This window comes from Salmo salar, chromosome 09 (assembly GCF_965601325.2).
Source record: "Salmo salar chromosome 09, fSalSal1, whole genome shotgun sequence".
Lineage (NCBI taxonomy): Eukaryota > Metazoa > Chordata > Actinopteri > Salmoniformes > Salmonidae > Salmo > Salmo salar.
This window is the reverse complement of record NC_138299.1, coordinates 8,117,414-8,141,062: the sequence shown is the minus strand read 5'-3', so window position 1 is coordinate 8,141,062 and position 23,649 is coordinate 8,117,414. Positions and strand designations below refer to the sequence as shown.

General features: G+C 42.4%; 1 protein-coding gene across 2 annotated transcripts; it reads right to left on the bottom strand.

The window, feature by feature from the left end:
* Window positions 1–1,257: 1,257 nt before the first annotated feature.
* grhl3 (grainyhead-like transcription factor 3) lies at window positions 1,258–17,834 on the bottom strand. Of its 2 annotated transcripts, none has more exons than XM_014210096.3 (15): window positions 17,665–17,834; window positions 13,737–13,848; window positions 13,564–13,628; window positions 12,445–12,721; window positions 12,168–12,256; window positions 11,791–11,941; window positions 11,041–11,152; window positions 10,649–10,743; window positions 8,651–8,809; window positions 8,409–8,490; window positions 7,772–7,902; window positions 6,552–6,678; window positions 6,273–6,358; window positions 6,072–6,136; window positions 1,258–2,615 (listed from the first exon to the last, which is right to left on the bottom strand). In XM_014210096.3, exons 1-15 carry the CDS (start codon window positions 17,679–17,681, stop codon window positions 2,498–2,500), a joined length of 1,686 nt encoding a protein of 561 aa, XP_014065571.1. In that variant the 5' UTR covers window positions 17,682–17,834; the 3' UTR covers window positions 1,258–2,497. The 2 variants fall into 2 exon arrangements, with proteins under 2 accessions (XP_014065571.1, XP_014065572.1); XM_014210097.3 differs by having other exon boundaries at window positions 12,168–12,253.
* Between the last annotated feature and the right edge of the window lie 5,815 nt (window positions 17,835–23,649).

Sequence of the window (23,649 nt, the reverse complement as noted above, 5' to 3'; positions counted from 1 at the left end):
CCTGTGCCTGCTCTGCGCACCTGGCCTCCAGCAACGCTCAGCAGCCCGGAGCCTCCTGAGGCGGCATGCAGCCCGGAGCCTCCTGAGGCGCCTGCAGCCCGGAACCTCCTGAGGCGGCCTGCAGCCCGGAACCTCCTGAGGCGGCCTGCAGCCCGGAACCTCCTGAGGCGGCCTGCAGCCCGGAACCTCCTGAGGCGGCCTGCAGCCCGGAACCTCCTGAGGCGGCCTGCAGCCCGGAACCTCCTGAGGCGGCCTGCAGCCCGGAACCTCCTGAGGCGGCCTGCAGCCCGGAACCTCCTGAGGCGGCCTGCAGCCCGGAGTCTCCAGCGATGATCTACAGTCCGGTTACTCCGACGACGATCTACAGTCCGGTGGTACTAAAGCGGAGGGATCAGCGGGTGGAGCAGGGATTACGCCCCGAACCGGAGCCGCCTCCTCTGCTGGAGGTTATGTGGACTGCTTTTGAGCTGCCATAGACAATTATCACCCTCCCTACCCTCCCTTTTTGTTTTGTGGTTTCTTTTGGTTGGTTATGTTGCATTCGGAGTCTGCACCTTTGGGGGGGGGGGGGGTACTGTCACGTTCTGACCCTAGTAAGATGTCATTTTCTATAGTAGTGTAGGTCAGGTTGTGACAGGGAATGTTTTGGGTTTTTCTATGTTTTCTATGTTTAAGTTCTAGTTTTTCTATTTCTATGTTGGGGTTGTTTGGGTTGATCTCCAATTGGAGGCAGCTGATCCCCGTTGCCTCTGATTGGAGATCATATTTAAGTAGGGGTTTTTTCTTCCTGTTTTTGTGGGTTATTATATTTTGAGTAGTGTTTGTTTCTCTCTGCGTCACAGTTTGTTGTTTTTGTCAATTGTTATTTATGTTTTGCAAAGTTTCACGGATTTAATAAAATGTGGAACTTTGGTCTGCTCCTTTTGACAGCCGTGACAAACGTTCTGAGAACATCTTTCAATAAGACTTAATAACACTGCTAACTGAAATTTCCACCGAAGAAACATATGGTTCCCAGAATGTTGTGGGAAGGTTGTATTCAAAATAACCATAGGACAACCACGCTCTCACCAACCTCAAAGAAACGTATCATTCTTAGAATGTTACTTGCTAGCTGGAAAGGGCCTATGCTATAGGCCTGCACTGATCTAGGGTATTCTTATCATGTCATCATTCAGTAAGATTTGAGTTGAAGTGAATTCATCTTAAGTCATCTTCAGACTTTAGCATACTAAAACCACTAAAAGACAATGCATCTTTTATTTCGTATATTTTTTATTTTCTTTCAAAAACAAAAAAACGAAGAGTATCAATACAAAAGGATCGCCATGCTAAAATCATAATATACATTACAGGGATATAGATAGAGAATTGAAATGTTGCAAAAACATACAAATAAACTCAACTGAAAGATATTGACAGGGGTTGATCAGGTATCAAGTGGTTCAGGCACTAGGGGAAAAATTTGATGGTTACAATACAACCTAGAAATGTGTACAATCCTCTACGAAATAAGGCCACTCAGGTTTTTGTGAAGGCAATACTCGCTGAAGTGGGAAATGTGTGACTTTGGTTCTAAAAAAAGTCCCTGGTTGGAGAATTCTAGGGTGTGAAACTAACAGGCTACAGCATTATACTATTGGTAGCACTATTATAGCAAACATTATGGTCAGAGAAGTACACAGATGTAGGATCTTAATTCCTGCAATGCAGGAAATGTTAAACTCGTAGTGTATTTGAGGTTTAAAACGGGTTTTTAAAGTTTGTAACTTCCACTTACAAATTTCACTTGATTTTCCCTTACGTGAAATGTATCAACCCCTACAAAAATTTCAATTTATTATAATCCACATAATTCACATTCCCTGTTGCTGCAGGATTATTTTCCTGCTGTAGCAAACTGGCACAAATTAAGATCCTACATCTGTAATATAGTGAAAAACATATAATCCAACACAATGGCATCCTTCCCATTACTTGAGATCCCTTGGAAGAAATTATAAGTACATGAAAAGCAGCAAGAATGGCAGTCTTTGGAAAAATTGACAACATACATGGACGGTATGTCTCCTGAAATGGAAATACATAGCTTTCGATGTTTGTGGAAAATGGGTTATGGTATAGCTGTATGTTTCCTCAAAGGGACAACTCATATGTCATATTAATTTCTATTTACATAAAATATTTACAGCATAATTCATCAGAATTGCTCTGTTATAAAATATATACTACAGTAAAAAGTCATAGGGGGTTAAATTGTATTCACAAAGGCAATGACTGGCATCGGTATAAAGCTCTTGGTCTGAAGTCGGTTCGATGGTTGAACTGATGGTGGGTGTAGCTTGTCTTCTTTGGCCCCATTGGTCTTTCCCCTCTTGGCCTAGCCAATAGAGTCTTTCACAGAGTAGTGCTTAAAAAGTTGAAATCGGCAGGCAGTTTGATTGGCCACACTTTGCAATGGGGTGGGCCGAACATCAAAAATGTCCGCCCCCTCTCTTCATAACTCCATGAGAGTGACCTGGAACTGACCGCACATGATTTCAGAGATCTCTATGAGGAATGCTGAGTGGTTGCTGTAGTGTTCAATGATGTTGTCATCCATGTTGACGAAAATCCTGAAAAATAAACAGACAAATAACAGATTCATGTCTTGTAGGGGGAAACATGTCATGTAAATTACCAGTTGTTTTCTGCTGTCTGGCTGATTCATTTTGTAGTCACGAAACAAAAGAGTGAGAAGCCTACAATTCCCTCAACACTGCAGACAATTATTCAGGACAGACTCCTTTTCCCATAGGGAAACCCGTCTTTACGGTAAGTAAAGCTCTGTTGATAATCAAGCGAACTGCCTGCTCACGCTACCCGGAGGGAAGGGACTGATTGAAGACTTTAAGCGGAATGAGATATAACCTGTTGGGTTCTCCATTCAAACCCCAGGGCAAACTCAACTTCAGTCAAAGTTATTAAAGCCTTTCAGGCAGTGTGACAGAATAACCACACAACATTCTAGGTGAAAGTCACCTATACACCTGCTCGTCGAACATCTCATTCCATCAAGTCAGCTTCAACAGATTACTGCCTCGGAACATGTTAGCTACACATCTTCATTGGTATGAATGCTTGTGTGAAGACACATACAACAGGCCTACTTTACTACTAGTGGTCGATCTGAAGCTTAGGGAAATGTCACCTATACAGTAAACATAAAGACCTGTAAACATAAAGACCTGTACACTATAAAATTAGAATAGTACAGAATTTTTTTCTAAAGACTATGCTGGCGTCCAAATACACATACATGTACTTGCGTTCTAAATAGAAGACCTTTTAGTTATGCGAAAAGAGTACGTTTTGTAGTATGTGAAATGTCTAAAATCGAGTATGGTTTAAAGGTGCAATATGCACAAACAGTTCTGCCATTTTCTGGTTGCTAAAATTCAAATAGTTAATGTGACAAAACAAGCAAGTGTAGAGAATCATTGTACCATCTAAAGTGCTGAGAAATATTTTTTCAACAACCAAAAATATTGTATTTCAGCTTTTTGAAGCTGGTGTACAAAACCAAATGTAAAAGATGCAAAAACTAAACTTAAGAACGGGAACCATAGAAATAGCGCACATAGAACAGATCTACCACTTCTTAGACAGAATGAGAATGACAGATCTATGTACCTCACATTTCTATGTGAATTTGATCAGGTTGCCCAAAAAGTTACATATTGCAGATTTAAATGCCAGGATGCTATACTCATTACTACTTTTCATCTAGTAGAACTTGCTGCACACTATTAAGGAAGAGAATTGTCTTTCCAGACTTGCGTGTGTTTGATAAAGACCTTAGATAATGAAATAAGCTGACACGCTGTGACCAAATGAACAAATGGCGGGAATCAACGCAATTGCACATTAAATGACAGGTTCTCAGGATGGGTGAGCCTAGTATGTTGATATTTGTTGATAACTTCATTCGTTTTTACTAAACAGTATGTTCTAAATAGTATGTAGTACGATTAGTACATAGTATGACATTTTAGTAAGTATTTGGCAAGACAGATTTCGGACACGGCCTATGGCTCAAGCATTGAAAACAAAATGGCCAACATTATTTAATTTCATGGTTGACATGCTGCCAATAGGGAGACCAGCTCTTCTTCAAAGGCTAGTCCTATTTAATGTCAACCACCTGGCCTCCACATTGTTGCTCAATAAGGTGCCACCCTTTTTTTCACTCTCTGAAGTAAATAGACCAGAACACTTCTTGGTGTACCTATGGGATGGGTAGATCAGATTAGAGGAACATAAATACTGTAAAGTAAAAGAATAGGGTGACTCATCCAGCCTAGTTTTAAAATCTTTCCGTCCTGTGTTTTTTAGAAGAGCTGCAATTATCACATTCCAGGAGACAGAGCTAGCTAACTCACCTAGCCGGTCTGTCAACTTTAGTTGCCTTCCTTACTGAGGAAAGATCCAAATTCAACCAAGATTCAACCTAGATTCAACCTAGATTCAACCTAGCTGACAAGTTTTGCTTGTCAGCAGTCAAGTTATCAAGATATGTAACTTTCAGAATACAGAAATCATCCCATATGATGCATTTTGCAGCATTATACAGGGATGATTTCAGTATTTTTAAAGTTATATACGCTACATGACCAAAAGTATGTGGACACCTGCTCGTCGAACAAATTATTGGCATTAATATGGAGTTGGTCCCCCTTTGCTGCTATAACAGCCTCCACTCTCCTGGGAAGGCTGTCCACTAGATGTTGGAACATTGCTGTGGGGACTTGCTTCCATTCAGACACAAGAGCATTAGTGAGGTCGGGCACTGATGTTGGGCTATTTGGCCTGGCTCGCAGTCGGTGTTCCAATTCATTCCAAAGGTGTTCAATGGGGTTGAGGTCAGGGCTTTGTGCAGGCCAGTCAAGTTCTTCCACACCAGTCTCGACAAACCATTTCTCTATGGACCTCACTTTGTGCACGGGGTCATTGTCATGCTGAAACAGGAAAGTGATTTCCTCAAACTGTTGTCAAAGTTGAAAGCACAGAATCGTCTAGAATGTCATTGTATGCTGTAGCATTAAGATTTCCTTTCACTGGAACTAAGGCGCGTAGCCCGAACCGTGAAAAACAGCCCCAGACCATTATTCCTCCTCCACCGAACTTTACAGTTGGCACTATGCAGTCGGGCAGGTAGCGTTCTCCTGGCATCCGCCAAACCCAGATTCGTCCATCAGACTGCCAGATGGTGAAGCGTGATTTATCCCTCTAGAGAACGCGTTTCCACTGCTCCAGAGTCCAATGGCGGCGAGCTTTACACCACCCAAGCCGACGCGTGGCATTTCGCATGGTGATCTTAGGCTTGTGTACGGCTGCTCGGCTATGGAAACCCATTTCATGAAGCTCCCGACGAACAGTTCTTGTGCTGATGTCGCTTCCAGAGGCAGTTGGGAACTCAGTACTGAGGTGTTGTAACCGAGGACAGGCGATTTTTTACGCGCTTCAGCACTCGGTAGTCCCGTACTGTGAGCTTGTGCGGCCTACCAATTTGCAGCTGAAACGTTGTTGCTCTTAGACGTTTCCACTTCCCAATAACAGCACTTACAGTTGACCGAGGAAGCTCTAGCAGGGCAGAAATTTGATTAACTGACTTGTTGGAAATGTGGCATCCTATGACACGTTGAAAGTCACTGAGCTCTTCAGTAAGGCCATTCTACCGCCAATGTTTGTCTATGGAGATTGTATGGCTGTGTGCTCGATTTTATACACCTGTCAGCAACAGGTGTGGCTGAAATAGCCAAATCCACTAATTTGAAGGGGTGTCCACATACTTTTCTATCTTGAAAACAAAAAAGTACAACTTTTTGGAACTATGTCAACAATAGACTAATTGTTTTTGGGTGGAGTTTTCCTTTAATCAAATCCGAACAATTTCCCTTCAACTTACTGTATCTTGCTAATGTTACATGCTAATACTATTGGTAATTATGTAGCATAGCTAATGCTAACACTTATTCCTCCTGATGTAAAAAAAAAAAAAAAACTGATCAATGGTTTAAAAAGTAACTTACCCTCTTTTGCATTTCTTGTAGATGTTGCCAATTGTGTCCTGTTGCATGGCATACTTTTCAGAAATCTGAGAAAGGAACAAACGAAAGATGAGTGTCACTGTCAACTCTACGGTATCTTCTCCTGGTTGCTGGATGAGATGCTTGGAGGATGACAACAAGGTTAGGTAAGGAAGGAATAAGTATCATGAGTGTACTACCTACCGCTTGTCGTAGGCCTTTCAGGGTTGGGCTGCTGAGCATGAGAGCATCGAACACTTCCTCTGATTCTGTTCTCACGTACAGGAGCACTGCAAAACAAGATAACAGAATACTTCAGGTTGTGTGTGCCAGACAAGGACCACAGCAGTGCTTTGTTTTGCATATTGACCTCTTATTCTTTGCCTCATAATTTATGTATTGTCTGTACAACAGGTTTGGGTTTGGCCAATTCCATTTCAATTCAGGAAGTACACTATTTTCAATTCAAGAATTCTTCTTTACCTCGCTGTTGCTCCTCGCATCTGGCCTGCTTGCTTGGTGGTGGGCTACCATTGCTTTGTTCCAGTCTATCAGGGTACAGTCTCTTCAGTGAGCTCTTTTCAACCTCCTCCAATGTTGTGGGGGGTGCCTACACAGAGAAAAGGTGATAAGTAAAACGATTAGGTACAACTCCTCCATAGAATATTATTGCTTCATTTTATTGCTTAACAGTCATGAGAATGAATGTTATTATCATGAATCTGTAGATATGCACATGAATGATGACGCAGATGCAGATAGATAAAAGGTTCCAGACAAGAAGTTTGTCTAACTATCAGATATTTTTGTTTCACAACCTGTCAGCGAGTCACATTGTATATTATAGGACAGAACATTTCCATATTCTTTTGCTAGTCAAGTTAATGTTAATGTCCCTCCCCTCTAAAGAAGCTGACCTTTTCTAAGAAAGTTATCTAAGACATTTTCTTTGAGAGATGGAATGATTTATGATACTCAAGTCTTGAAACCCCCCCCTCCCACCTCCAAAATGCAAGGTACCCCCTTCACCTTTAGCCTAAATTAGGTCACATCTCTACCTTACTTTCCTCTCTTAAAGCTGTGAAAATGTATATAATCTATGTACTGTCTAGTAAGTGTGTGTTCATTAACACTAGGGAAATAATGCTGTAAAGGGCTGGCATGCAGACCTTATTAGGCAGACTGAGCACATACACACTCTCCTTCCCCACTCCCTAAAGCCCAGACTGTGGGAACTAAAGGCCTGTCAGGACAGCAGCCCTTACCACCTCCACTGGCTTGTGTCAACAACACTGAAAAGGGGGACTTGTGTGTGTGTGTGTGCCAGGTGTGTGTGTGTCTTTGTCTAAGCCCCCGCAGGTTAATCCGTGTGTCAGTCACACTTGAGTCGAGTTTCGAGTCGAGGAAACTGAACGACCCACCAATTAGATCGTCTGATCTCGGCGTCTGTCTCTCCTCACTCTCCCTGACACTCTCCCCATCCCAACCCACTTTTCCCACAACATTTTTTCCCACACTATCCCTTTTTTTCCCTTCTGTGCGCCACAGCCTGGAGCTACAGTCCAGGGATAGCAGGGAACATGACTCAACTCACTGTTGTGGTGGTGAACTCCAAGATCCCTCAATCCCAGAAAAAGAGAGAGAGAGAAAAAGAGAAGAAAGGAAAATAAAGGGGGAGTGGATAAGGGATGGGGGGAACCTACCAGGCCGCAGCGCTGCATGTTGGAGAGGTGCATCTCTGGGATGAAGAGGACAGGGTTGGTGACGTGGTCCTCCAGGGTCTTGAAGAAGGTGCTGTCACTTCCCATTGAGCTAGACACTACTGACTTGTTGGCTGAGGAGGGAGAGGAGAACACTGGGTTAGAATTGCGTTATAGACTGGCCTAAGATATAAAGGACTGGTTTACCGGGTGCTCTTTAGTCTATGAGTAAGGTTTACCTGAGTGTAGGAAACTGGCTCTATGACATTGTAATGCACCACTAGTTATTCTCTTTAAGAAAGAATAGGATGCTATTCATACAAATGGGGCTAAATCCCAAAATTCTAATTTTGTTAGAAACCCAATCACAGACTGAAAATACAGGATGTATTTCTTGCTTGGGTTAGTGTCTTGCTCCACTGCTGATCTAGTCAGAGTACATTTTCAATCACGTAATGGAGTTGAGTTGGACTTGGGAAGGGCGAGCTTCATGATAAAAACAAATTGATGAAAGATACCCAAACTGTAATTCAATTCCTTATTTTCATGTTCTGACACACAACATGATGTATTGGTGGATTATTTGTTGGTGGATGTAGGTTGTCATTATTTTAGTAATAAGAGCCTGAGGTAGACTTACTGTTGTTGCTTGAGTCAATGACTGTCTTGACCCTCCTCTTGCTCCTCTTCCTCTCTTCATCCCTCATCTTCCTCTCTGCACCCTGAGGAAAAAGACAGACGGTCACAACTCTACTCTGACACTTTTACTCCTCATTTAACAAATGGTACATTTCTTTGGAAAAAAATAAATAAATATGTATATATATATTTTTATGTCATGGATGAGCATAGCTAGCAGAGTGGATAGAGATCTTTACTGACCTTATCGCAGAAGATTTTGACCTGGCATGCCGCTCTGTGGATAAGGCGGTTGGTGCCGCTGCTGAAATCATAGGTGTCGATCTGGAGGTTGAGAGGAAGCCCCTTCACTCCCTTCTGAGAGGAGAAGTCTGTGCTCAGAGAGTTAATGCCAATGTACACCTGGAGGAGAGAGAAGAAGAGGGTTAAAACAGGATATCAGACAACAGTTGAATTGGAACTTTCTAGAACAGTTTTGCTGCCCTGTAGCACTTTCCTGTCATCAAATGACCTAGTGGCCTCATGGGTGAAATGTTATTCATAATGAATGGACATTATTTTTAAAAAGACGCAGAAAATAAGGTGTATCTATGTCAAACGGTTTTGCTATATTTCAGTTCTCTCTGATGTATATAAAGTGTAATATTGGGATGCAAACTCAACATTGAACACATTTCAACTCTATATCTGACATGGTACAGGTGTCTTCTTTTTTTAAGCCCATAACCATGTGTGTGAGGTGTATATTTTGTTTCATTGTAGATTTGTTTAAGACTACCAAGAAACCCTCTGTGTGACCCTGATCTAGCCCACTGCAGTAAAAGGTTAAAGGTCCTTGCACAGCAATTGGAACCTTAAAAATCATTAAAGCATTTTTTATTTAACCTTAATTTAACTAAGCAAGTCAGTTAAGAACAAATTCTTATTTACAATTGACGGCCTACCAAAAGGCAAAAAGCATCCTGTGGGGACGGGGGCTGGGATTAAAAATAAAATATAAATATAGGACCAAACACACATCACGACAAGAGAGACAACACAACACTACATAAAGAGAGACCTAAGACAACAACATAGCAAGGCAACGACACATGACAACACAGCATGGTAGCAACACAACATAACAACAACATGGTAGCAACACAACATGGTAGCAGCACAAAACATGGTACCAACATTATTGGGCACAAACCACAGCACAAAGAGCAAGAAGTTAGAGACAACAATACATCACACAAAGCAGCCACAACTGTCAGTAAGTGTCCATGATTGAGTCTTTGAATGAAGAGATTGAGATAAAACTATCCAGTTTGTGTGTTTGTTGCAGCTCGTTCCAGTCGCTAGCTGCAGCGAACTGAAATGAGGAGCGACCCAGGGATGTGTGTGCTTTGGGGACCTTTAACAGAATGTGACTGGCAGAACGGGTGTTGTATGTGGAGGATGAGGGCTGCAGTAGATATCTCAGATAGGGGCTAGTGAGGCCTAAAATGGTTTTATAAATAAACATCAACCAGTGGGTCTTGCGACGGGTATACAGAGATGACCAGTTTACAGAGGAGTATAGAGTGCAGTGATGTGTCCTATAAGGAGCATTGGTGGCGTTGACACAATTCTCTTTTTTTTTTTTTTACAAAACAAACACTAGGAGTCTATGGACACATGGTGTAATGAAACCTTTTTGGATTGGCAATCCCCTCCAATGTGCACAAATGTACAGAGGTACAGTATAGCAGGAAAGTCTAGAATGTTTCCACACTGGTTGGGTTTTAGGATATGAGAGGCATTGATTTGAACATACTATCGCTAGGGACCAGGAGTGGAAAGGGATGGTTGTGACAACAAGTGCCTTCCGTGTTAATTAAAAGGAGTTTTTCTCTCTCATTCCTTCCAACCCGTCCTTTCCCTTCTCTCTCTCTCTCTCTTTCTCATTCTCATTCTCTCTCCCTCACCTGCAGTGAGTTTTATTGCCCCACCCTCATGCCCTGGGGGGGCAGTGAGCAGATTGCAGTAAGCGCTCTCGACGTGACGCTCTTCCCTTGTGGTGACAGGCGCACCGGGGCGGCCGGCATGCCAGGGATTCTTCCCCTCCCAACCCTCAGCGCTCCTTCATCGCCCCATTTCAGCTTTATGGGTAGCGTGGCTAGGTACATAATAGGGGTGTGCCATGCATTACGACATCATCTATGTGTGTGCCAGTGTGCGTGTTTTCCACTGTTGCTCCAGTTTCCTCGCTGCTTTTACCTTCGCTTCCTCATTGGGGTTCCAGATGAAGGACAAAGCGTTGAAGGCTACCTCTTCCATGTGGCTGATGCCACTGAATACCTCTTTGTAGTCAGCTAGAAGATAAATAGAAAGATATTGATTTAGTTCAGAGAAATTTCTGGAACCATTGGAATAGTTCTTGTCTTTCATTGAAGTTGTTATCTGCTCTGAAAAGATACAGGCTTACGAAAAGCAACAACAAAAACAACAACTGATAAAAAATCTTCCAGTCATTGGCATTTGTTGTTGTAGATGTTGACCTATGGCATTTCTCCATGACATTCTTCAGAGAAGACAACTGGGAAAGTCTTGTAACTGTCTGTTTCTATACATGTGTTTGTGTGTAGACGGTCAAAGTTGCGGTGCCATACCGATGTCAATGACTCTCTGCTTAATGGTCGGCTGCCGTGCATGCCAGTGATTCCAGCACCTCAGCTGAATCTCTGCGCTCTTGTCGTTCTCAAACACCGCCATGACCACCGTCTGGAGAAAGAGCCACAAAAAAAGATAGAGAGAGAAAGAAGAGACAATAGGGAGAGAGAAAGAGCGAGAGAGAGAGAGCCATCAGAAAAGGTACATTTTGTGTAGGTTATACGTCTTTGTTGGTGCGTCGTTTACTTTGAGAAAGGCACAACTGGGCATGTTTTATTCAGACATCAGACCCTGTTATCATAATTCTCAATTCTCTCCTGGTATTGTCACCAGCTATTAGCAGGGCTTGTGTGTGCTCTCTTTTTATTTGACAAAAGAGAGGGTTGTCACCCAGGCCGTTGGCACCACACCTCTACCCCTGTTCTCCTTCTGACTTAGTCACAAAGAACTCAGGGCCTGACTAACTGGCTGACATGCATTGGGTTTGGCCCCGCCAGACGAAATATGCAATGGCCTGAGTACTGCGCCTGGCGGAACTCCAACCCCGAAATCACCCATCACAGAAAGAGAGAAGAAATTTCCCGCCCTAATTCACCACGACTTGGTTCAGACAGTCAACAATGTTGAACCGAGAGATTTTGGTTTCCGGGAGATTCCTAAGGAACATACTTTCACTGGGGTTGTGTCAGACAGAACACCCTATGGGTAGAGGAAATGTTCTTGGGTGATGTCATCAAAGCTTGACTCACCTTGACTTTGTTGGAGATCAGGCTGGCTGAGCTGTCCACCCCCTGAAGGGAGATGGGGTAGAACTGGCCCTTGTTGAGGTAAACCATGGGCAGCTCGGACGACTTGTGCTGGATGGCTTGAGGGGCTCCCAGAATGAACTGGAAATTGTTCCTGGAGACAGAAAAGAACGTTAATGCACAGCATTATGCTTTGCTATTGGAATTTTACCCCCATTGCTTTATGATTTATACACAGCTCAATTATATTAATTATCTTTAGCCTAATAAGCATTAGCGATACTGGGCGTACAATAGTTCAGTGTTCAAGCTGACGTGATGACTTTGAAGTCATCACACAGGTGTTCTAATTTGATCTGATTCTCGGGGCAGATAGCTACCTGTATCTCTCTGGAGGGGATTTGCTGTAAGAGTCAGAGTAAACTGGGCTGTGCTGCTCGGCAAAGGGATCGCTGTAGGGTAGAGTCTGCTTCAGGGCAACACAAGAACAAATGTGAGAAGATGGAATATGAAAAGAACAAAAAGAAAGAGAGAGATGGAGGGAGGGTAACTAGAAGTGAAGGGGGAGATGAGACATTGCCAGAGATGAAAATGTACAAAGGATAACACCAGTTGTGATATAGACAAGAAAAACTCTTCTTGGGGCTGTAAGCTTACCTCAGTGGTGGCCTCAGGGAAGGCTGTCTCTGCGGGCCACTTTTGGGAGAGCAAGGAGTCGAAGATGTTGTTGATGACCTGCTTGTCGTAGGTGTCGGCACTGGGGGTGAGAGGGAGAGGGTTTTGGGGGACAGAGGGGGGACCGAGGGGTGACAGCTTGCTGTTCAGCTCCAGCGCCTCCTGGGGGTGGCTGGAGGAAATGTTCTCTGACAGCAGCTTCATAATGTTGGCTGGCGTCTCCAGGGAGACCAGCTCGGGGGAGGAGCCAATCATAGTCCTGGATTGGGGGGGGGGGGGGGGGGGGGGAGGAGTTTAGATACAGGACCAACCCAATTCGCCACCCCTTTGATTGACACTCAATCAAATCAATGGGGTTGTTTGACAAAATAGCACTCTCATGAGAAACACTGATTGTCAATAGTACTGACCTTCAAATAAACTCCAGCTCTTTTATACAGTAGCAGATACAGCAGCACACATGCACACAATTACAGATTTAAAAAATATGTGTCAAAGTCAATAAAACATGAATAAAGCCAGTTTAGTTGTTAGAGTCCACTAAGCACACAATGCTACTGAAAGTGAACTAAACAGAGCTGGGCAGGAACTATTTACTGCCTAATCCTGGAATGTTTTCTCTCTTTATATAACTTTCTCTGTGGGACTGACTTTATATACGTTTCTCTGCGTGCCCCACCGATGGCCATTTTTCAACCCAGACAAAAGAGAGGGTGAGAGAGCGGCAGAGCTGGGGCTGCTTCTCCTGCTTTGTGAGTCCGAGTGTTGTTCGGGGGTGGGAGGAGGATGATGAGAAGGAGGTGTACCACGGCCTATAATCCCTTGGGGCTCTGTTTGACATGGGGATTAGCCACCAGCTCACCCAACTCTAACCTCACCAAAGCCCTGCCTCTACCGCTTGACTCCATGTCAATGGGCTTGACATCATGACATGGGAACTCTTAATACCACCCGGCAACCACTTAAAATCCCTTTACGCCCTTATCTGTCCCATAAGCACACCCCTTTAGTGTCTGCCTCTCTCCCTTGATTGACAGGTGGCGATCTCAATCAAGTGCATACTATTGGTAATGTTAATAATTGCTCAGAAGTCAATCTTACCTCTCTGATTGCTTGTACATACTACTGCCTCGGCTGCATGCAACCATTTTCTGCTCTTTGGGTGTCTATGAAAAGTGAAACAACAACCGTGAGTACTGATACAGCACAATATCTATACATAGGACTCAAAGTTGAACTTAAACAGGTGGTATAACACACAGACACACAGTTACCTTGCACTGGTCGTATGTGAGTAGGCTGTCTGTGTAGGCCCAGGAGTCCATGATGTAGTTATTGTAGCGCTGGTAGTTGAAGCTCTCGTTCTGAAGGACCAGTCCCAGAGTCCTGCAGCAAACAGACCAGGAGAAACATCACATTAATACACGTACATTATAGATTTATTACAGATCAGAATGGCAGGCTTCCCATTCAGAATGTGGCATTACAGTGAAGGATTTAGTAATTCAATTCCTCTTCTTTTTTATTATAAAATAATATATTAGGAAGGCAACAATGAGCCTGTTTTGGCTACAGAAGTGCCACTTTACCTGTGTATTAGAAATGCAAGGCTTCATGGTGTGATCATCTGCATGCTAATAACAACCTTAAGCACTGCACATACCTGCCTCTGGAGGGTTTCGATTGCAAAACCACAGATCTTGATAATATTTGGCTGCAAGTGTCAGAGAAGTTCAACATGCCAGTGGCCAAGAGCTCATGCACACACAAACATGCCTTGTATGACCTCAACATGATCTGGTTACCTCGGAACTGTATGGTGTTTTTTTTTTAGGAAAGAAAGAAACAACTTATTTGATTTGAGCCTTTCCCTTCCTAGGAGCATAGCGATTTCTAAAGTAAACATTTCAGGACCGGAGCGCTCACCTGGGAGTCCCTGGGTTTCAATATTGCCAAAAGGCCAGAAACAAAACAAGGGATTTGGGGGAAGGATGAGTTACTCCTCAGACCAGGATAAACAGAGCAGGATTTGTTTTGGGAATTTGCTGGTTACTGGGAATGGGATAAGCCTTCTCCTGTAAGTTGTCCTGAAATGGCCAGCATGCAAACAGTGCAGGTTTACCTATGGGCTACCACATCATGTGCTAACAACAGAGGAAGACTCCAGGCATTGACAGCCGACTGTGTTTGATTAGGAGAGAGGGAGAATAAAAATAAAAATTCCTAAGCTATTACGATCCAACCCAAACTCTTAATGACTGTCACAATAAGGTATATTAGCATCAAATAAGACTGTGGGATCACCTATTCGTCTTATATAATTCCATACAACTGTTTACTAAAAATGCCTCATCTCAAAACTGCAACCGACCACTGTTCTAAGATACACCTGTCTTTCTCTGTACGCTCACTCACCTCAGTACACTATAACACCACAATATCTCATTAGCTACTCTCCTTTCCCTAAATAACGCTCAATGCAGATGTTACAATAGAGAATCCCGGTCTAGAGTTTCACTACTACACTGTTATGTAATTCAACTCATTACACATTGTCATGAACCAGCCCCTCTAACACATTCGAGGGGATACCTGTTTCTCTCTCCCCATTGTGTGTTGAACCCCCTGGGTTAGTGTCGACACGGCTTATGACAGGCCAGTTTAAATCATGAGCCGGCTTAAATTCACAACATAGTGGGGAGAGAGAGAGAATGTAAAATATAAAATGGAGAAACCTGACACGCACACTTTTCTAAAAACACACCTTTCACATGGGGGTCTCATTACACAATGTAAAGAGAGAAAGAGAAGGGGGGCCCCGAGTGCCTGATTTCTCACCCTCTCTCTGGAAGTCTAAGTGGCTCAAACTACTGTACAACAGAAGATGAATGAACAAGTCAACGCTTGCATAATTTTCTATTCTGGCCCTCAGCAGAAAAGTTTAGATGAAAATTATAAAAGGAAGGGAAAATGTTGCAGAATCAACAGCAGTTTCAGCCAAAGGCCTTACATCTGTCATTCTAACCAACCAATACACTTGACTATACGACTGGTTGCATTTCACCTTGGAAGTTAAACCACAAGACACAAGGTCAGATTGGGGCCAGATGAAAAAGTAACTCCACTACATCCCCCCCTCTGTTGTTGACTATCTCCGTGAAATGAAAATGTGGATGAGCAAGTTTTTAAAATTAAACGACGACAAAAAAGAGATCATGCTTACAGTCCCCCAACTCCCTCATCAGGAAACTGGGTCAACTCAACATGAGAATCGATGGCTGCACCATCCACTCCAACTCCACAGTCAGGAACCTTGGTGTTTTATTTGACCCCACTCTGTCATTTCAACCCCACATCCGGAACATCACCAACATCAGATTGCTTCCAACTCAATAACATCTCACGACTCAGACCCTCTCTCACTGACCCCATTGTTGAAAACCTCATTCACACTTTTGTTTTATCACACTTGGATTACTGCAACGCCATTCTCTACAGACTCCCCGCCAAAACACTGGACAGACTTCAACATATCAAAATTCAGCTAGACGGGTCCTCACACAAACCAACCTTGGGACCACATCACCCTCAACTCCACTGGTTCCCAGTTCACATCAGGATCGCATTCAAATTGCTCATGCTCATCTACAAAGCACTTAATGGACTGGTGCCCACATACCTTACTGACCTCCTGCACCCCTACACTACCACCTGTTCACTGCGCTCCTCTGACACTGGCCTCCTCACCATCCCTCGCACCAGTCTCCGCTCCATGGGAGACTGGGCTTTTAGCAGTGCTACTCTGGAACTCTCTCCCTCTCCATGTCAGAATCTCGCAAGCCATACATAAATTCAACTCCACACTAAAAGACACAGCTCTTCACACCTGCTAACCCGGATTCTCTGTCGTCTTAGCTTTAATCCTCTATCTAGTTCACTTTCTGTCATCATGTTTAGTGTTCTCCTTGGTTAGTCTGTCCTTATGTTTAGTGTTCTCCCTGGTTAGTCTGTCATCATGTTTAGTGTTCTCCCTGGTTAGTCTGTCATCATGTTTAGTGTTCTCCCTGGTCAGTCTGTCATCATGTTTAGTGTTGTCCCTGGTTAGTCTGTCCTTATGTTTAGTGTTCTCCCTGGTTAGTCTGTCATCATGTTTAGTGTTCTCCCTGGTTAGTCTGTCATCATGTTTAGTGTTCTCCCTGGTTAGTCTGTCCTTATGTTTAGTGTTCTCCCTGGTTAGTCTGTCATCATGTTTAGTGTTCTCCCTGGTTAGTCTGTCATCATGTTTAGTGTTCTCCCTGGTTAGTCTGTCATCATGTTTAGTGTTCTCCCTGGTTAGTCTGTCATCATGTCTAGTGTTCTCCATGGTTAGTCTGTCATCATGTTTAGTGTTCTCCCTGGTTAGTCTGTCATCATGTTTAGTGTTCTCCCTGGTTAGTCTGTCTTCATGTTTAGTGTTCTCCCTGGTTAGTCTGTCATCATGTTTAGTGTTCTCCCTGGTTAGTCTGTCATCATGTTTAGTGTTCTCCCTGGTTAGTCTGTCATCATGTTTAGTGTTCTCCCTGGTTAGTCTGTCATCATGTTTAGTGTTCTCTATGGTTAGTCTGTCATCATGTTTAGTGTTCTCCTTGGTTAGTCTGTCATCATGTTTAGTGTTCTCCCTGGTTAGTCTGTCATCATGTTTAGTGTTCTCCCTGGTTAGTCTGTCATCATGTTTAGTGTTCTCCCTGGTTAGTCTGTCATCATGTTTAGTGTTCTCCCTGGTTAGTCTGTCATCATGTTTAGTGTTCTCCCTGGTTAGTCTGTCATCATGTTTAGTGTTCTCCCTGGTTAGTCTGTCATCATGTTTAGTGTTCTCCCTGGTCAGTCTGTCATCATGTTTAGTGTTCTCCCTGGTTAGTCTGTCATCATGTTTAGTGTTCTCCCTGGTCAGTCTGTCATCATGTTTAGTGTTCTCCTTGGTTAGTCTGTCATCATGTTTAGTGTACTTTTATATACTTAATTATTTTAATGTGTGATTTTAACAATTTTTATCCTGCTGATTTTCTTGTGTATGTAAAGTGACTTTGGGTGTCGTTAAAAGCGTTTAAATAAAATGTATTATTACAAGTCCAAACACGTTTCCCTTAAATAACACATTCTAGCATGAAACACATCTCCAACCCCATGAAACATAGCATGTCACAGAAAAAATTGTCAACTTACTCAATCTCTTTGGTCATGACTCCTTTCCAAGACAGTAGATCTCAGGCTTCTTTAGGTAAAGTTTCCTCTAGTGTGTATGTGTTTGTGTGTTCTTTTGAAAGGTTGTCAGTCAGTCTTAGCAGAGAGAAGCAGACTTGTCCCGCTGAGTGAGCTTGTTTGATTCCTGTCCACACCGGCTCCCAACATTTATTTCATGCCGACAGGTAGCTTTCCTCACTCACTCCTGATTGGCCGAGGGCTCTGGAGACAGGTGCCTGATAGGACAGGTGTAGATGGGTTAACTGTTTTAGTGCTGGTGAGAAACCAGGTGTGAGTGGTGGGTACTTAGCAGGACAATGCTGGGCAGCGTTTCACGCATCTCATTGAGAGTTAAAGAAAATAGTGAGATTGGCTTCTCCGAGGTGTGAAATGCTTCTTATTTAGAGTGATAAACCAAAGAGTTTTTGCAGGAACTAGGCTTTAAAATGGTAACATTAATTCAGTATCAATATTTTCTCTCTCTGAGTCTACAGTGTTGTGAAATTTCAACTGGTGGTTTTGGTGCCCTTGTGCTTGTCAAAACAATTTGATGGGAGTAGTTGGGGGTAGTGGTTCAATACTTTATATTTGAGTAGGATTTGTAAGGATGTGTTACATTGCATATTGAGGCACATAATACAGATTAGAATATGTTCCCTATAAAGAAACTCATTTTCATGTGCTTAGTACATTTCTGCAATAGTTTACAAAAAACATTTGCTGATTTACATTTTTTAGAATTAGGTTAGGATTTTTTCTGGTTTGAATTTTGTATTTCAATAAACCTCAAATATGTATTATTTCAAATCTGGAAAGAAATCTGAGTGAGAGTTCATAATTCTCAAAAGCAGTACATCTTTACATATTTCACATATAATATGAAATATCACAAACATAGAGTACCAGTCAAAAGTTTGGACTCACCTACTCATTCAAGGGTTTTTCTTTTTTTTTTTTTTACTATTTTCTACATTGTAGAATAATAGTGAAGACATCAAAACTATGAAATAACACATATGGAATCATTTAGTAACAAAAAAACAGTGGTTACATTGAAGAATCTAAAATCAAAAATATATTTTGATTTGTTTAACACTTTTTTGGTTAATACATGTTTCCATGTATTATTTCCATGTGTTATTTCATAGTTTTGATGTCTTCACTATTATTCTACAATGTAGAAAATAGTAAAAAATAAAGGAAAAACCCTTGAATGTGTACGTGTCCAAACTTTTGACTGGTACTGTATATTATTGTATTTGAATGTAGTTTATTTCTTTAGGCTTATTACCATGTGATTACAGAGGAAACTAAATGACAGATGAATAAGAAAGAGGGTCAGCCCATCCAGCACAGACCACAATATAAAAATGATATGATACCTTACTTTCTTCACAATTATTTCACGAGTTATGTATTGAGTTACCAACAGAAATCTGTGTTTCTATAAGGATCTTCTTAGATTGTTACAATGATAAGGCTCTTCCAGGCAAATGTGCACTGGCCTCATCCACCCACACAGTTTCCGTTCCTTGCTGAAGAACCAAAAAGAAAAACACATGGGCATCTCAGATTAGAGGGGCTGATTTAGGATCAGTTGTGCCTTTTAGATCCTAATAAATATGGTTAATGGATGGATGGAATTAAAATGGAATTGATCCGGACTCTGGCGTAAACATGCCTTTCTGACCATCTGTGCACTGAAGATAAATGTATATGTAAGGGTGTATAATGTATGTGTGTGTGTCCCTCTGTCTGTATGCATGTGTGTGTGTGCGTGCGTGCGTGCGTGTGTGTGTGTTTTCTGTTCCTGGGACCTCAGGGCATCTGGCGTGGAGACACAAGGGTGTGTGCTCTGAGACTTGCCCCTCCTCCCCTCCCCGCCCCCCCACACACGCAAACCCTCTCACCCACAGAGACACACACCCTCACACACACCGAGGCCTGAGGGCAAGTTGGATGTAAATCAGATCAAAAGAGAAAGAGAGAAAATGCACTGAGTGACACACCTCCGGGTTAAATGCAGAAGACACATTTCGGTTGAATGCATTCAGATGTGCAACTGAAAAGGTATCTACTTTCCCTATATTAATGTAATCCTCAGGAAGTGTTATTAGTTGAACTCAGTGAGGTCACACTTTTTAGTCACTCTCATTGTTTGTATTAGATTAGATTTCAGCCAAGTTTGCTTTTGATCATTTGAGCTACAGCCCAATGAGTTACAAACAATATCATGATTATATCATGGTCATAGAAACAGGCAAATAAAATACAGTAACTTAGTAAAAACAATCACTTTCAAAACATTGGACCGACTGTGTAATGACGTCGAAGCACTGACTAATAACGGTACGATTTGTAGAAGTGACTTATGTGAGGTTTCTGTACTAATTGAAATTCTCACTGTATTAGTGGAGGCTCCTCAGAGGAGGAAGGAGAGGACCATCTACCTCAGTGAATTTCAGCTAAATAAAAAATAATGAAACATTTTAAAAAGTTATCCTTTTAAGATAAAACTATACTAAATATATTCACATTTCACCAAATGCCTGATTAAAACACACTGTTTTGCAATGAAGGTCTACAGTAGTCTCAACAACACACTCTAGGCTAGCAACATGGTGTAGCCGGAGGACAGCTATTCCCTGTCCTCCTCTGGCTACATTGACTTCAGCACAAAACCTAAGAGGCTCGTAAGCCTTACCCCCTTCCATAGACCTACATGGTAATTATGACCACTTCCGGAGGATGTCCTCCAACCAATCAAAGATTTTGCGATATGAACTGACATGTTGTCCATCCAATCATAGGATTGGATGAACGAACCTAGTGTGGTGTATTGGGGTTGTACCACAGAGTATTATGGGGGTTCTATGTGTTGAGAAGCTTGGTGAGTTGGTGACATATTGGATAGAGATTGAGAATGAAGAGTGATAGTTTAGCATTTTTAGGATATTATTCAATTCAAATTAGTTTATTCAAACTATAGGAGATGTAGGAGGTAGATTATATATTGTTTTCTTGATTTTAGAACTTTTATTTTTGTATCGGGTTAGTGACATTTATTTCAATTTGCCTTGCTAACTATAGTAGCAATTGCTAATGTTAGCTAGCTACCAGAGTGCAGTTTTCTCAGCCAGAATGGCTAGCTAACGCTAACAACAATGTAGTGGATTTTTTGTTGAAGAACCCCAATCATTGCCCACATCAGATTCAAGCTTCTTGGAAAAAGCTGCATCGATCATGTAATGGACGAATGTCTGCATATTCAAACTGCGCAATACAACGAGAAGGTAAGGCGAAACGGTCGCAAGCAGCTTATCGGCAAGAGTTGGCTTTTACTTAGGGGCACAATGAGAGGGAAAGTTCAGCTAACAAGGGCAACTACAAGGAACTTGCAGAGGTAATTGTGTTTTACTATGCTTTGCTTGCTGAGCATATGGACATTTCTACTGTCTTCTTTGGGATGTCGAAATCAATTCAGAATGATTTGATCGCTTCCATCGCATCATCCATTAAAAGTGAGATTAAAAAGAGGTTGATGCAGCGCGTAGGCTTTCCACTTTCCTCTGGTATTTATTTAGCAAAGGTGACAACACATAATCACTCCAGACAGACACAAGCAAAACTCATTTCATAAATGTTGCAGCAGCCGAGGCTACACTTAAACATTAGAGATCTGACATGCTGTATTAGTTGAAAACAAGATCATTTTTCAGTCTGATCAACTGTAGGTTACTAATAAGAGCAGCTGGATACAGGCTATGCACCCTGTCCATTTGGTCAGGGTAAACTAATTGGTAACTATGTATTTATAGTCCATTTATTTGTCAGGAGAAAATGTGAATTTGATACATTTTGGTTTATATTCAAACTTGGGCTGGCTAGGCTACCTATACCTTTTCTATCCAAAATTATTACCTGGAATGAATCAACATAAAAGTGATCATAGACTGTGAGTTCATGTTATTGCATAGGCCAGCATGATGCATACATGCATAAAGCAAGGTCAGCCCTGTGAGTTATATTGTCTATCAGTTGTTGTCTCTCTGTCTGGGTAGAGGAAACCCCCTCTTAGTCTAGTCTAAATATAATTAATATGAACAAGTATAAGGTTGCTGCAGTTTGACAAGGTTTTCATCCTCGCCAGGGCCAGTAGTTTTTCCCAGGAGTTTTTTAAACCATGTGACCTGATTTAGAAAAACTGGTCCTATCATAGCCATTATAAAACCTTTTAACGACTGATTAATCAATGTAATACCCTATAGGGTCCAGAGTTTTCCTGGTTAGGTTACCAGATAAAGAAAAACTTTGAGCCCCAGGGGGGAAAAAAATGCCCTACCACTCTGGGACCAATGGTGCCACCAGTCTGCTCACAGTTGTCAGTTATTTTCAGGTATGTGGATGATCATGGCTTTATTCAGGAACGATTCTTGGGCTACTTTGATCTGTCAAGTGGGTGGGATGTGCAGTCTGTGTTTGACGTTGTGAAATCTGAGATGTCTGAGTTTAACTTCATGGAGAAACTTGTTGCCCAAACCTATGAGGGTACTGATTTGATTTGCTTTAATGGAATGTATCTGCTATTTGTATTGAAAGCTAAGTCTCCTCCTGTTTCCTGATTAAGAGGTGATGACCACTCCACTCCACTACCATTGTCAACTCTCTCCTGACATGAACTGAAGCCATGTCTCATGTACCTGCTCATCCACTGGCACATTGAATGTTTCCTCTCCAACCACTGTGAGTAGACCTGTCAATTTTCTCTCATTACTGTATGTAGTCAATCACATTCACAAACACATTATTACACATCAATGATTTTACTCCTTGCTTGGACTAACTCATTCTTAGCTCTTTTGATTAACTGTGTAGTGTGTTGTGTTATTGCTTTTTTGTCTTCCCAGTCAAATCCTGTCCTGCCCTCAGTGGAAGTTGAGCTCTTCTTCAACACCATCCATCCATATTTTCTAGTGGCATACCGTGAAAAGATGCCTTAACATAGATTGTTCATGGAGAATTCTCCACAGATCTGTGTGCAGCATCAGCCTTGTGGGCTGTGTGCAATTATTCAGCCAACTAGTGATCTGGTTTCCGTTCAATCACTTTGCCAACTTGTGAATTGATGTTTCTACAGGAACCGTATTGAGCTAGACATTATAGTACGGTGTGTGTCTATCTTTCACTAAGCCATTTTCCTTAATTATGAGATGTTGGGTCTCCCAAGCGGTGCAGTGGTCTAAGGCACTGCATCACAGTGCCTGCTGTGCTACTAGAGATCCTGGTTCGAGTCCAGGCTCTGTCGCAGCCGGCCGCGACCGGGAGACTCATGGGGCGGTGCACAATTGGCCCAGCGTCGTCTGGCTTAGGGGAGGGTTTGGCCGGCAGGGATGTTCTTGTCCAATTGTGCACTAGTGACTCCTGTGGCGGGCCGGGCACAATGCACACTGACATAGTCGCCAGGTGTACGGTGTTTCCGACACATTGGTGCGGCTGGCTTCCGGGTTAAGCAGGCATTGTCAAGAAGCAGTGTGGCTTGGCTGGGTTGTGTTTCGGAGGACGCACGGCTCTTGACCTTCGCCTCTCCCGAGTCCGTACGGGAGTTGCAGCGATGGGACAAGACTATAACAATCAATTGGGTACCACGAAATTTGGGGAGAAAAAAGGGTAAACATTTTTTTTTATAATATTAAAATAACATTTTTTTTAAAAGCATGATGGGATGTTAGCAGGATCCTTTACAGTTACTTGTCCAAAGGAGTAGTGGAGATGAAGCATAAAATATGAAATCAGGTATGCAAGCTGGAACGAGTCAAAGAGAAAAACAACTTACTGTCAAAACAACCTTGCATACTTGCATACTGTCAGACACCCACCACCCTTTCCCACTGCTGTCTCAATCCTAAATCTTTTTTGAAATTTCTGATGAGAAGAGATGGCGAGTTTGCCTTTTTTTTTCTTCCAATA

Excerpts from the sequence above, each read along its gene's own strand:
- grhl3 (XM_014210096.3), bottom strand. Across the intron at positions 8,491-8,650 it reads TCAAAATCTTCTGCGATAAG|GGTGCAGAGAGGAAGATGAG; the intron begins GTCAGTAAAGAT and ends CTTTTTCCTCAG. Across the intron at positions 7,903-8,408 it reads CATTGACTCAAGCAACAACA|CCAACAAGTCAGTAGTGTCT; the intron begins GTAAGTCTACCT and ends CTCCCTCCTCAG.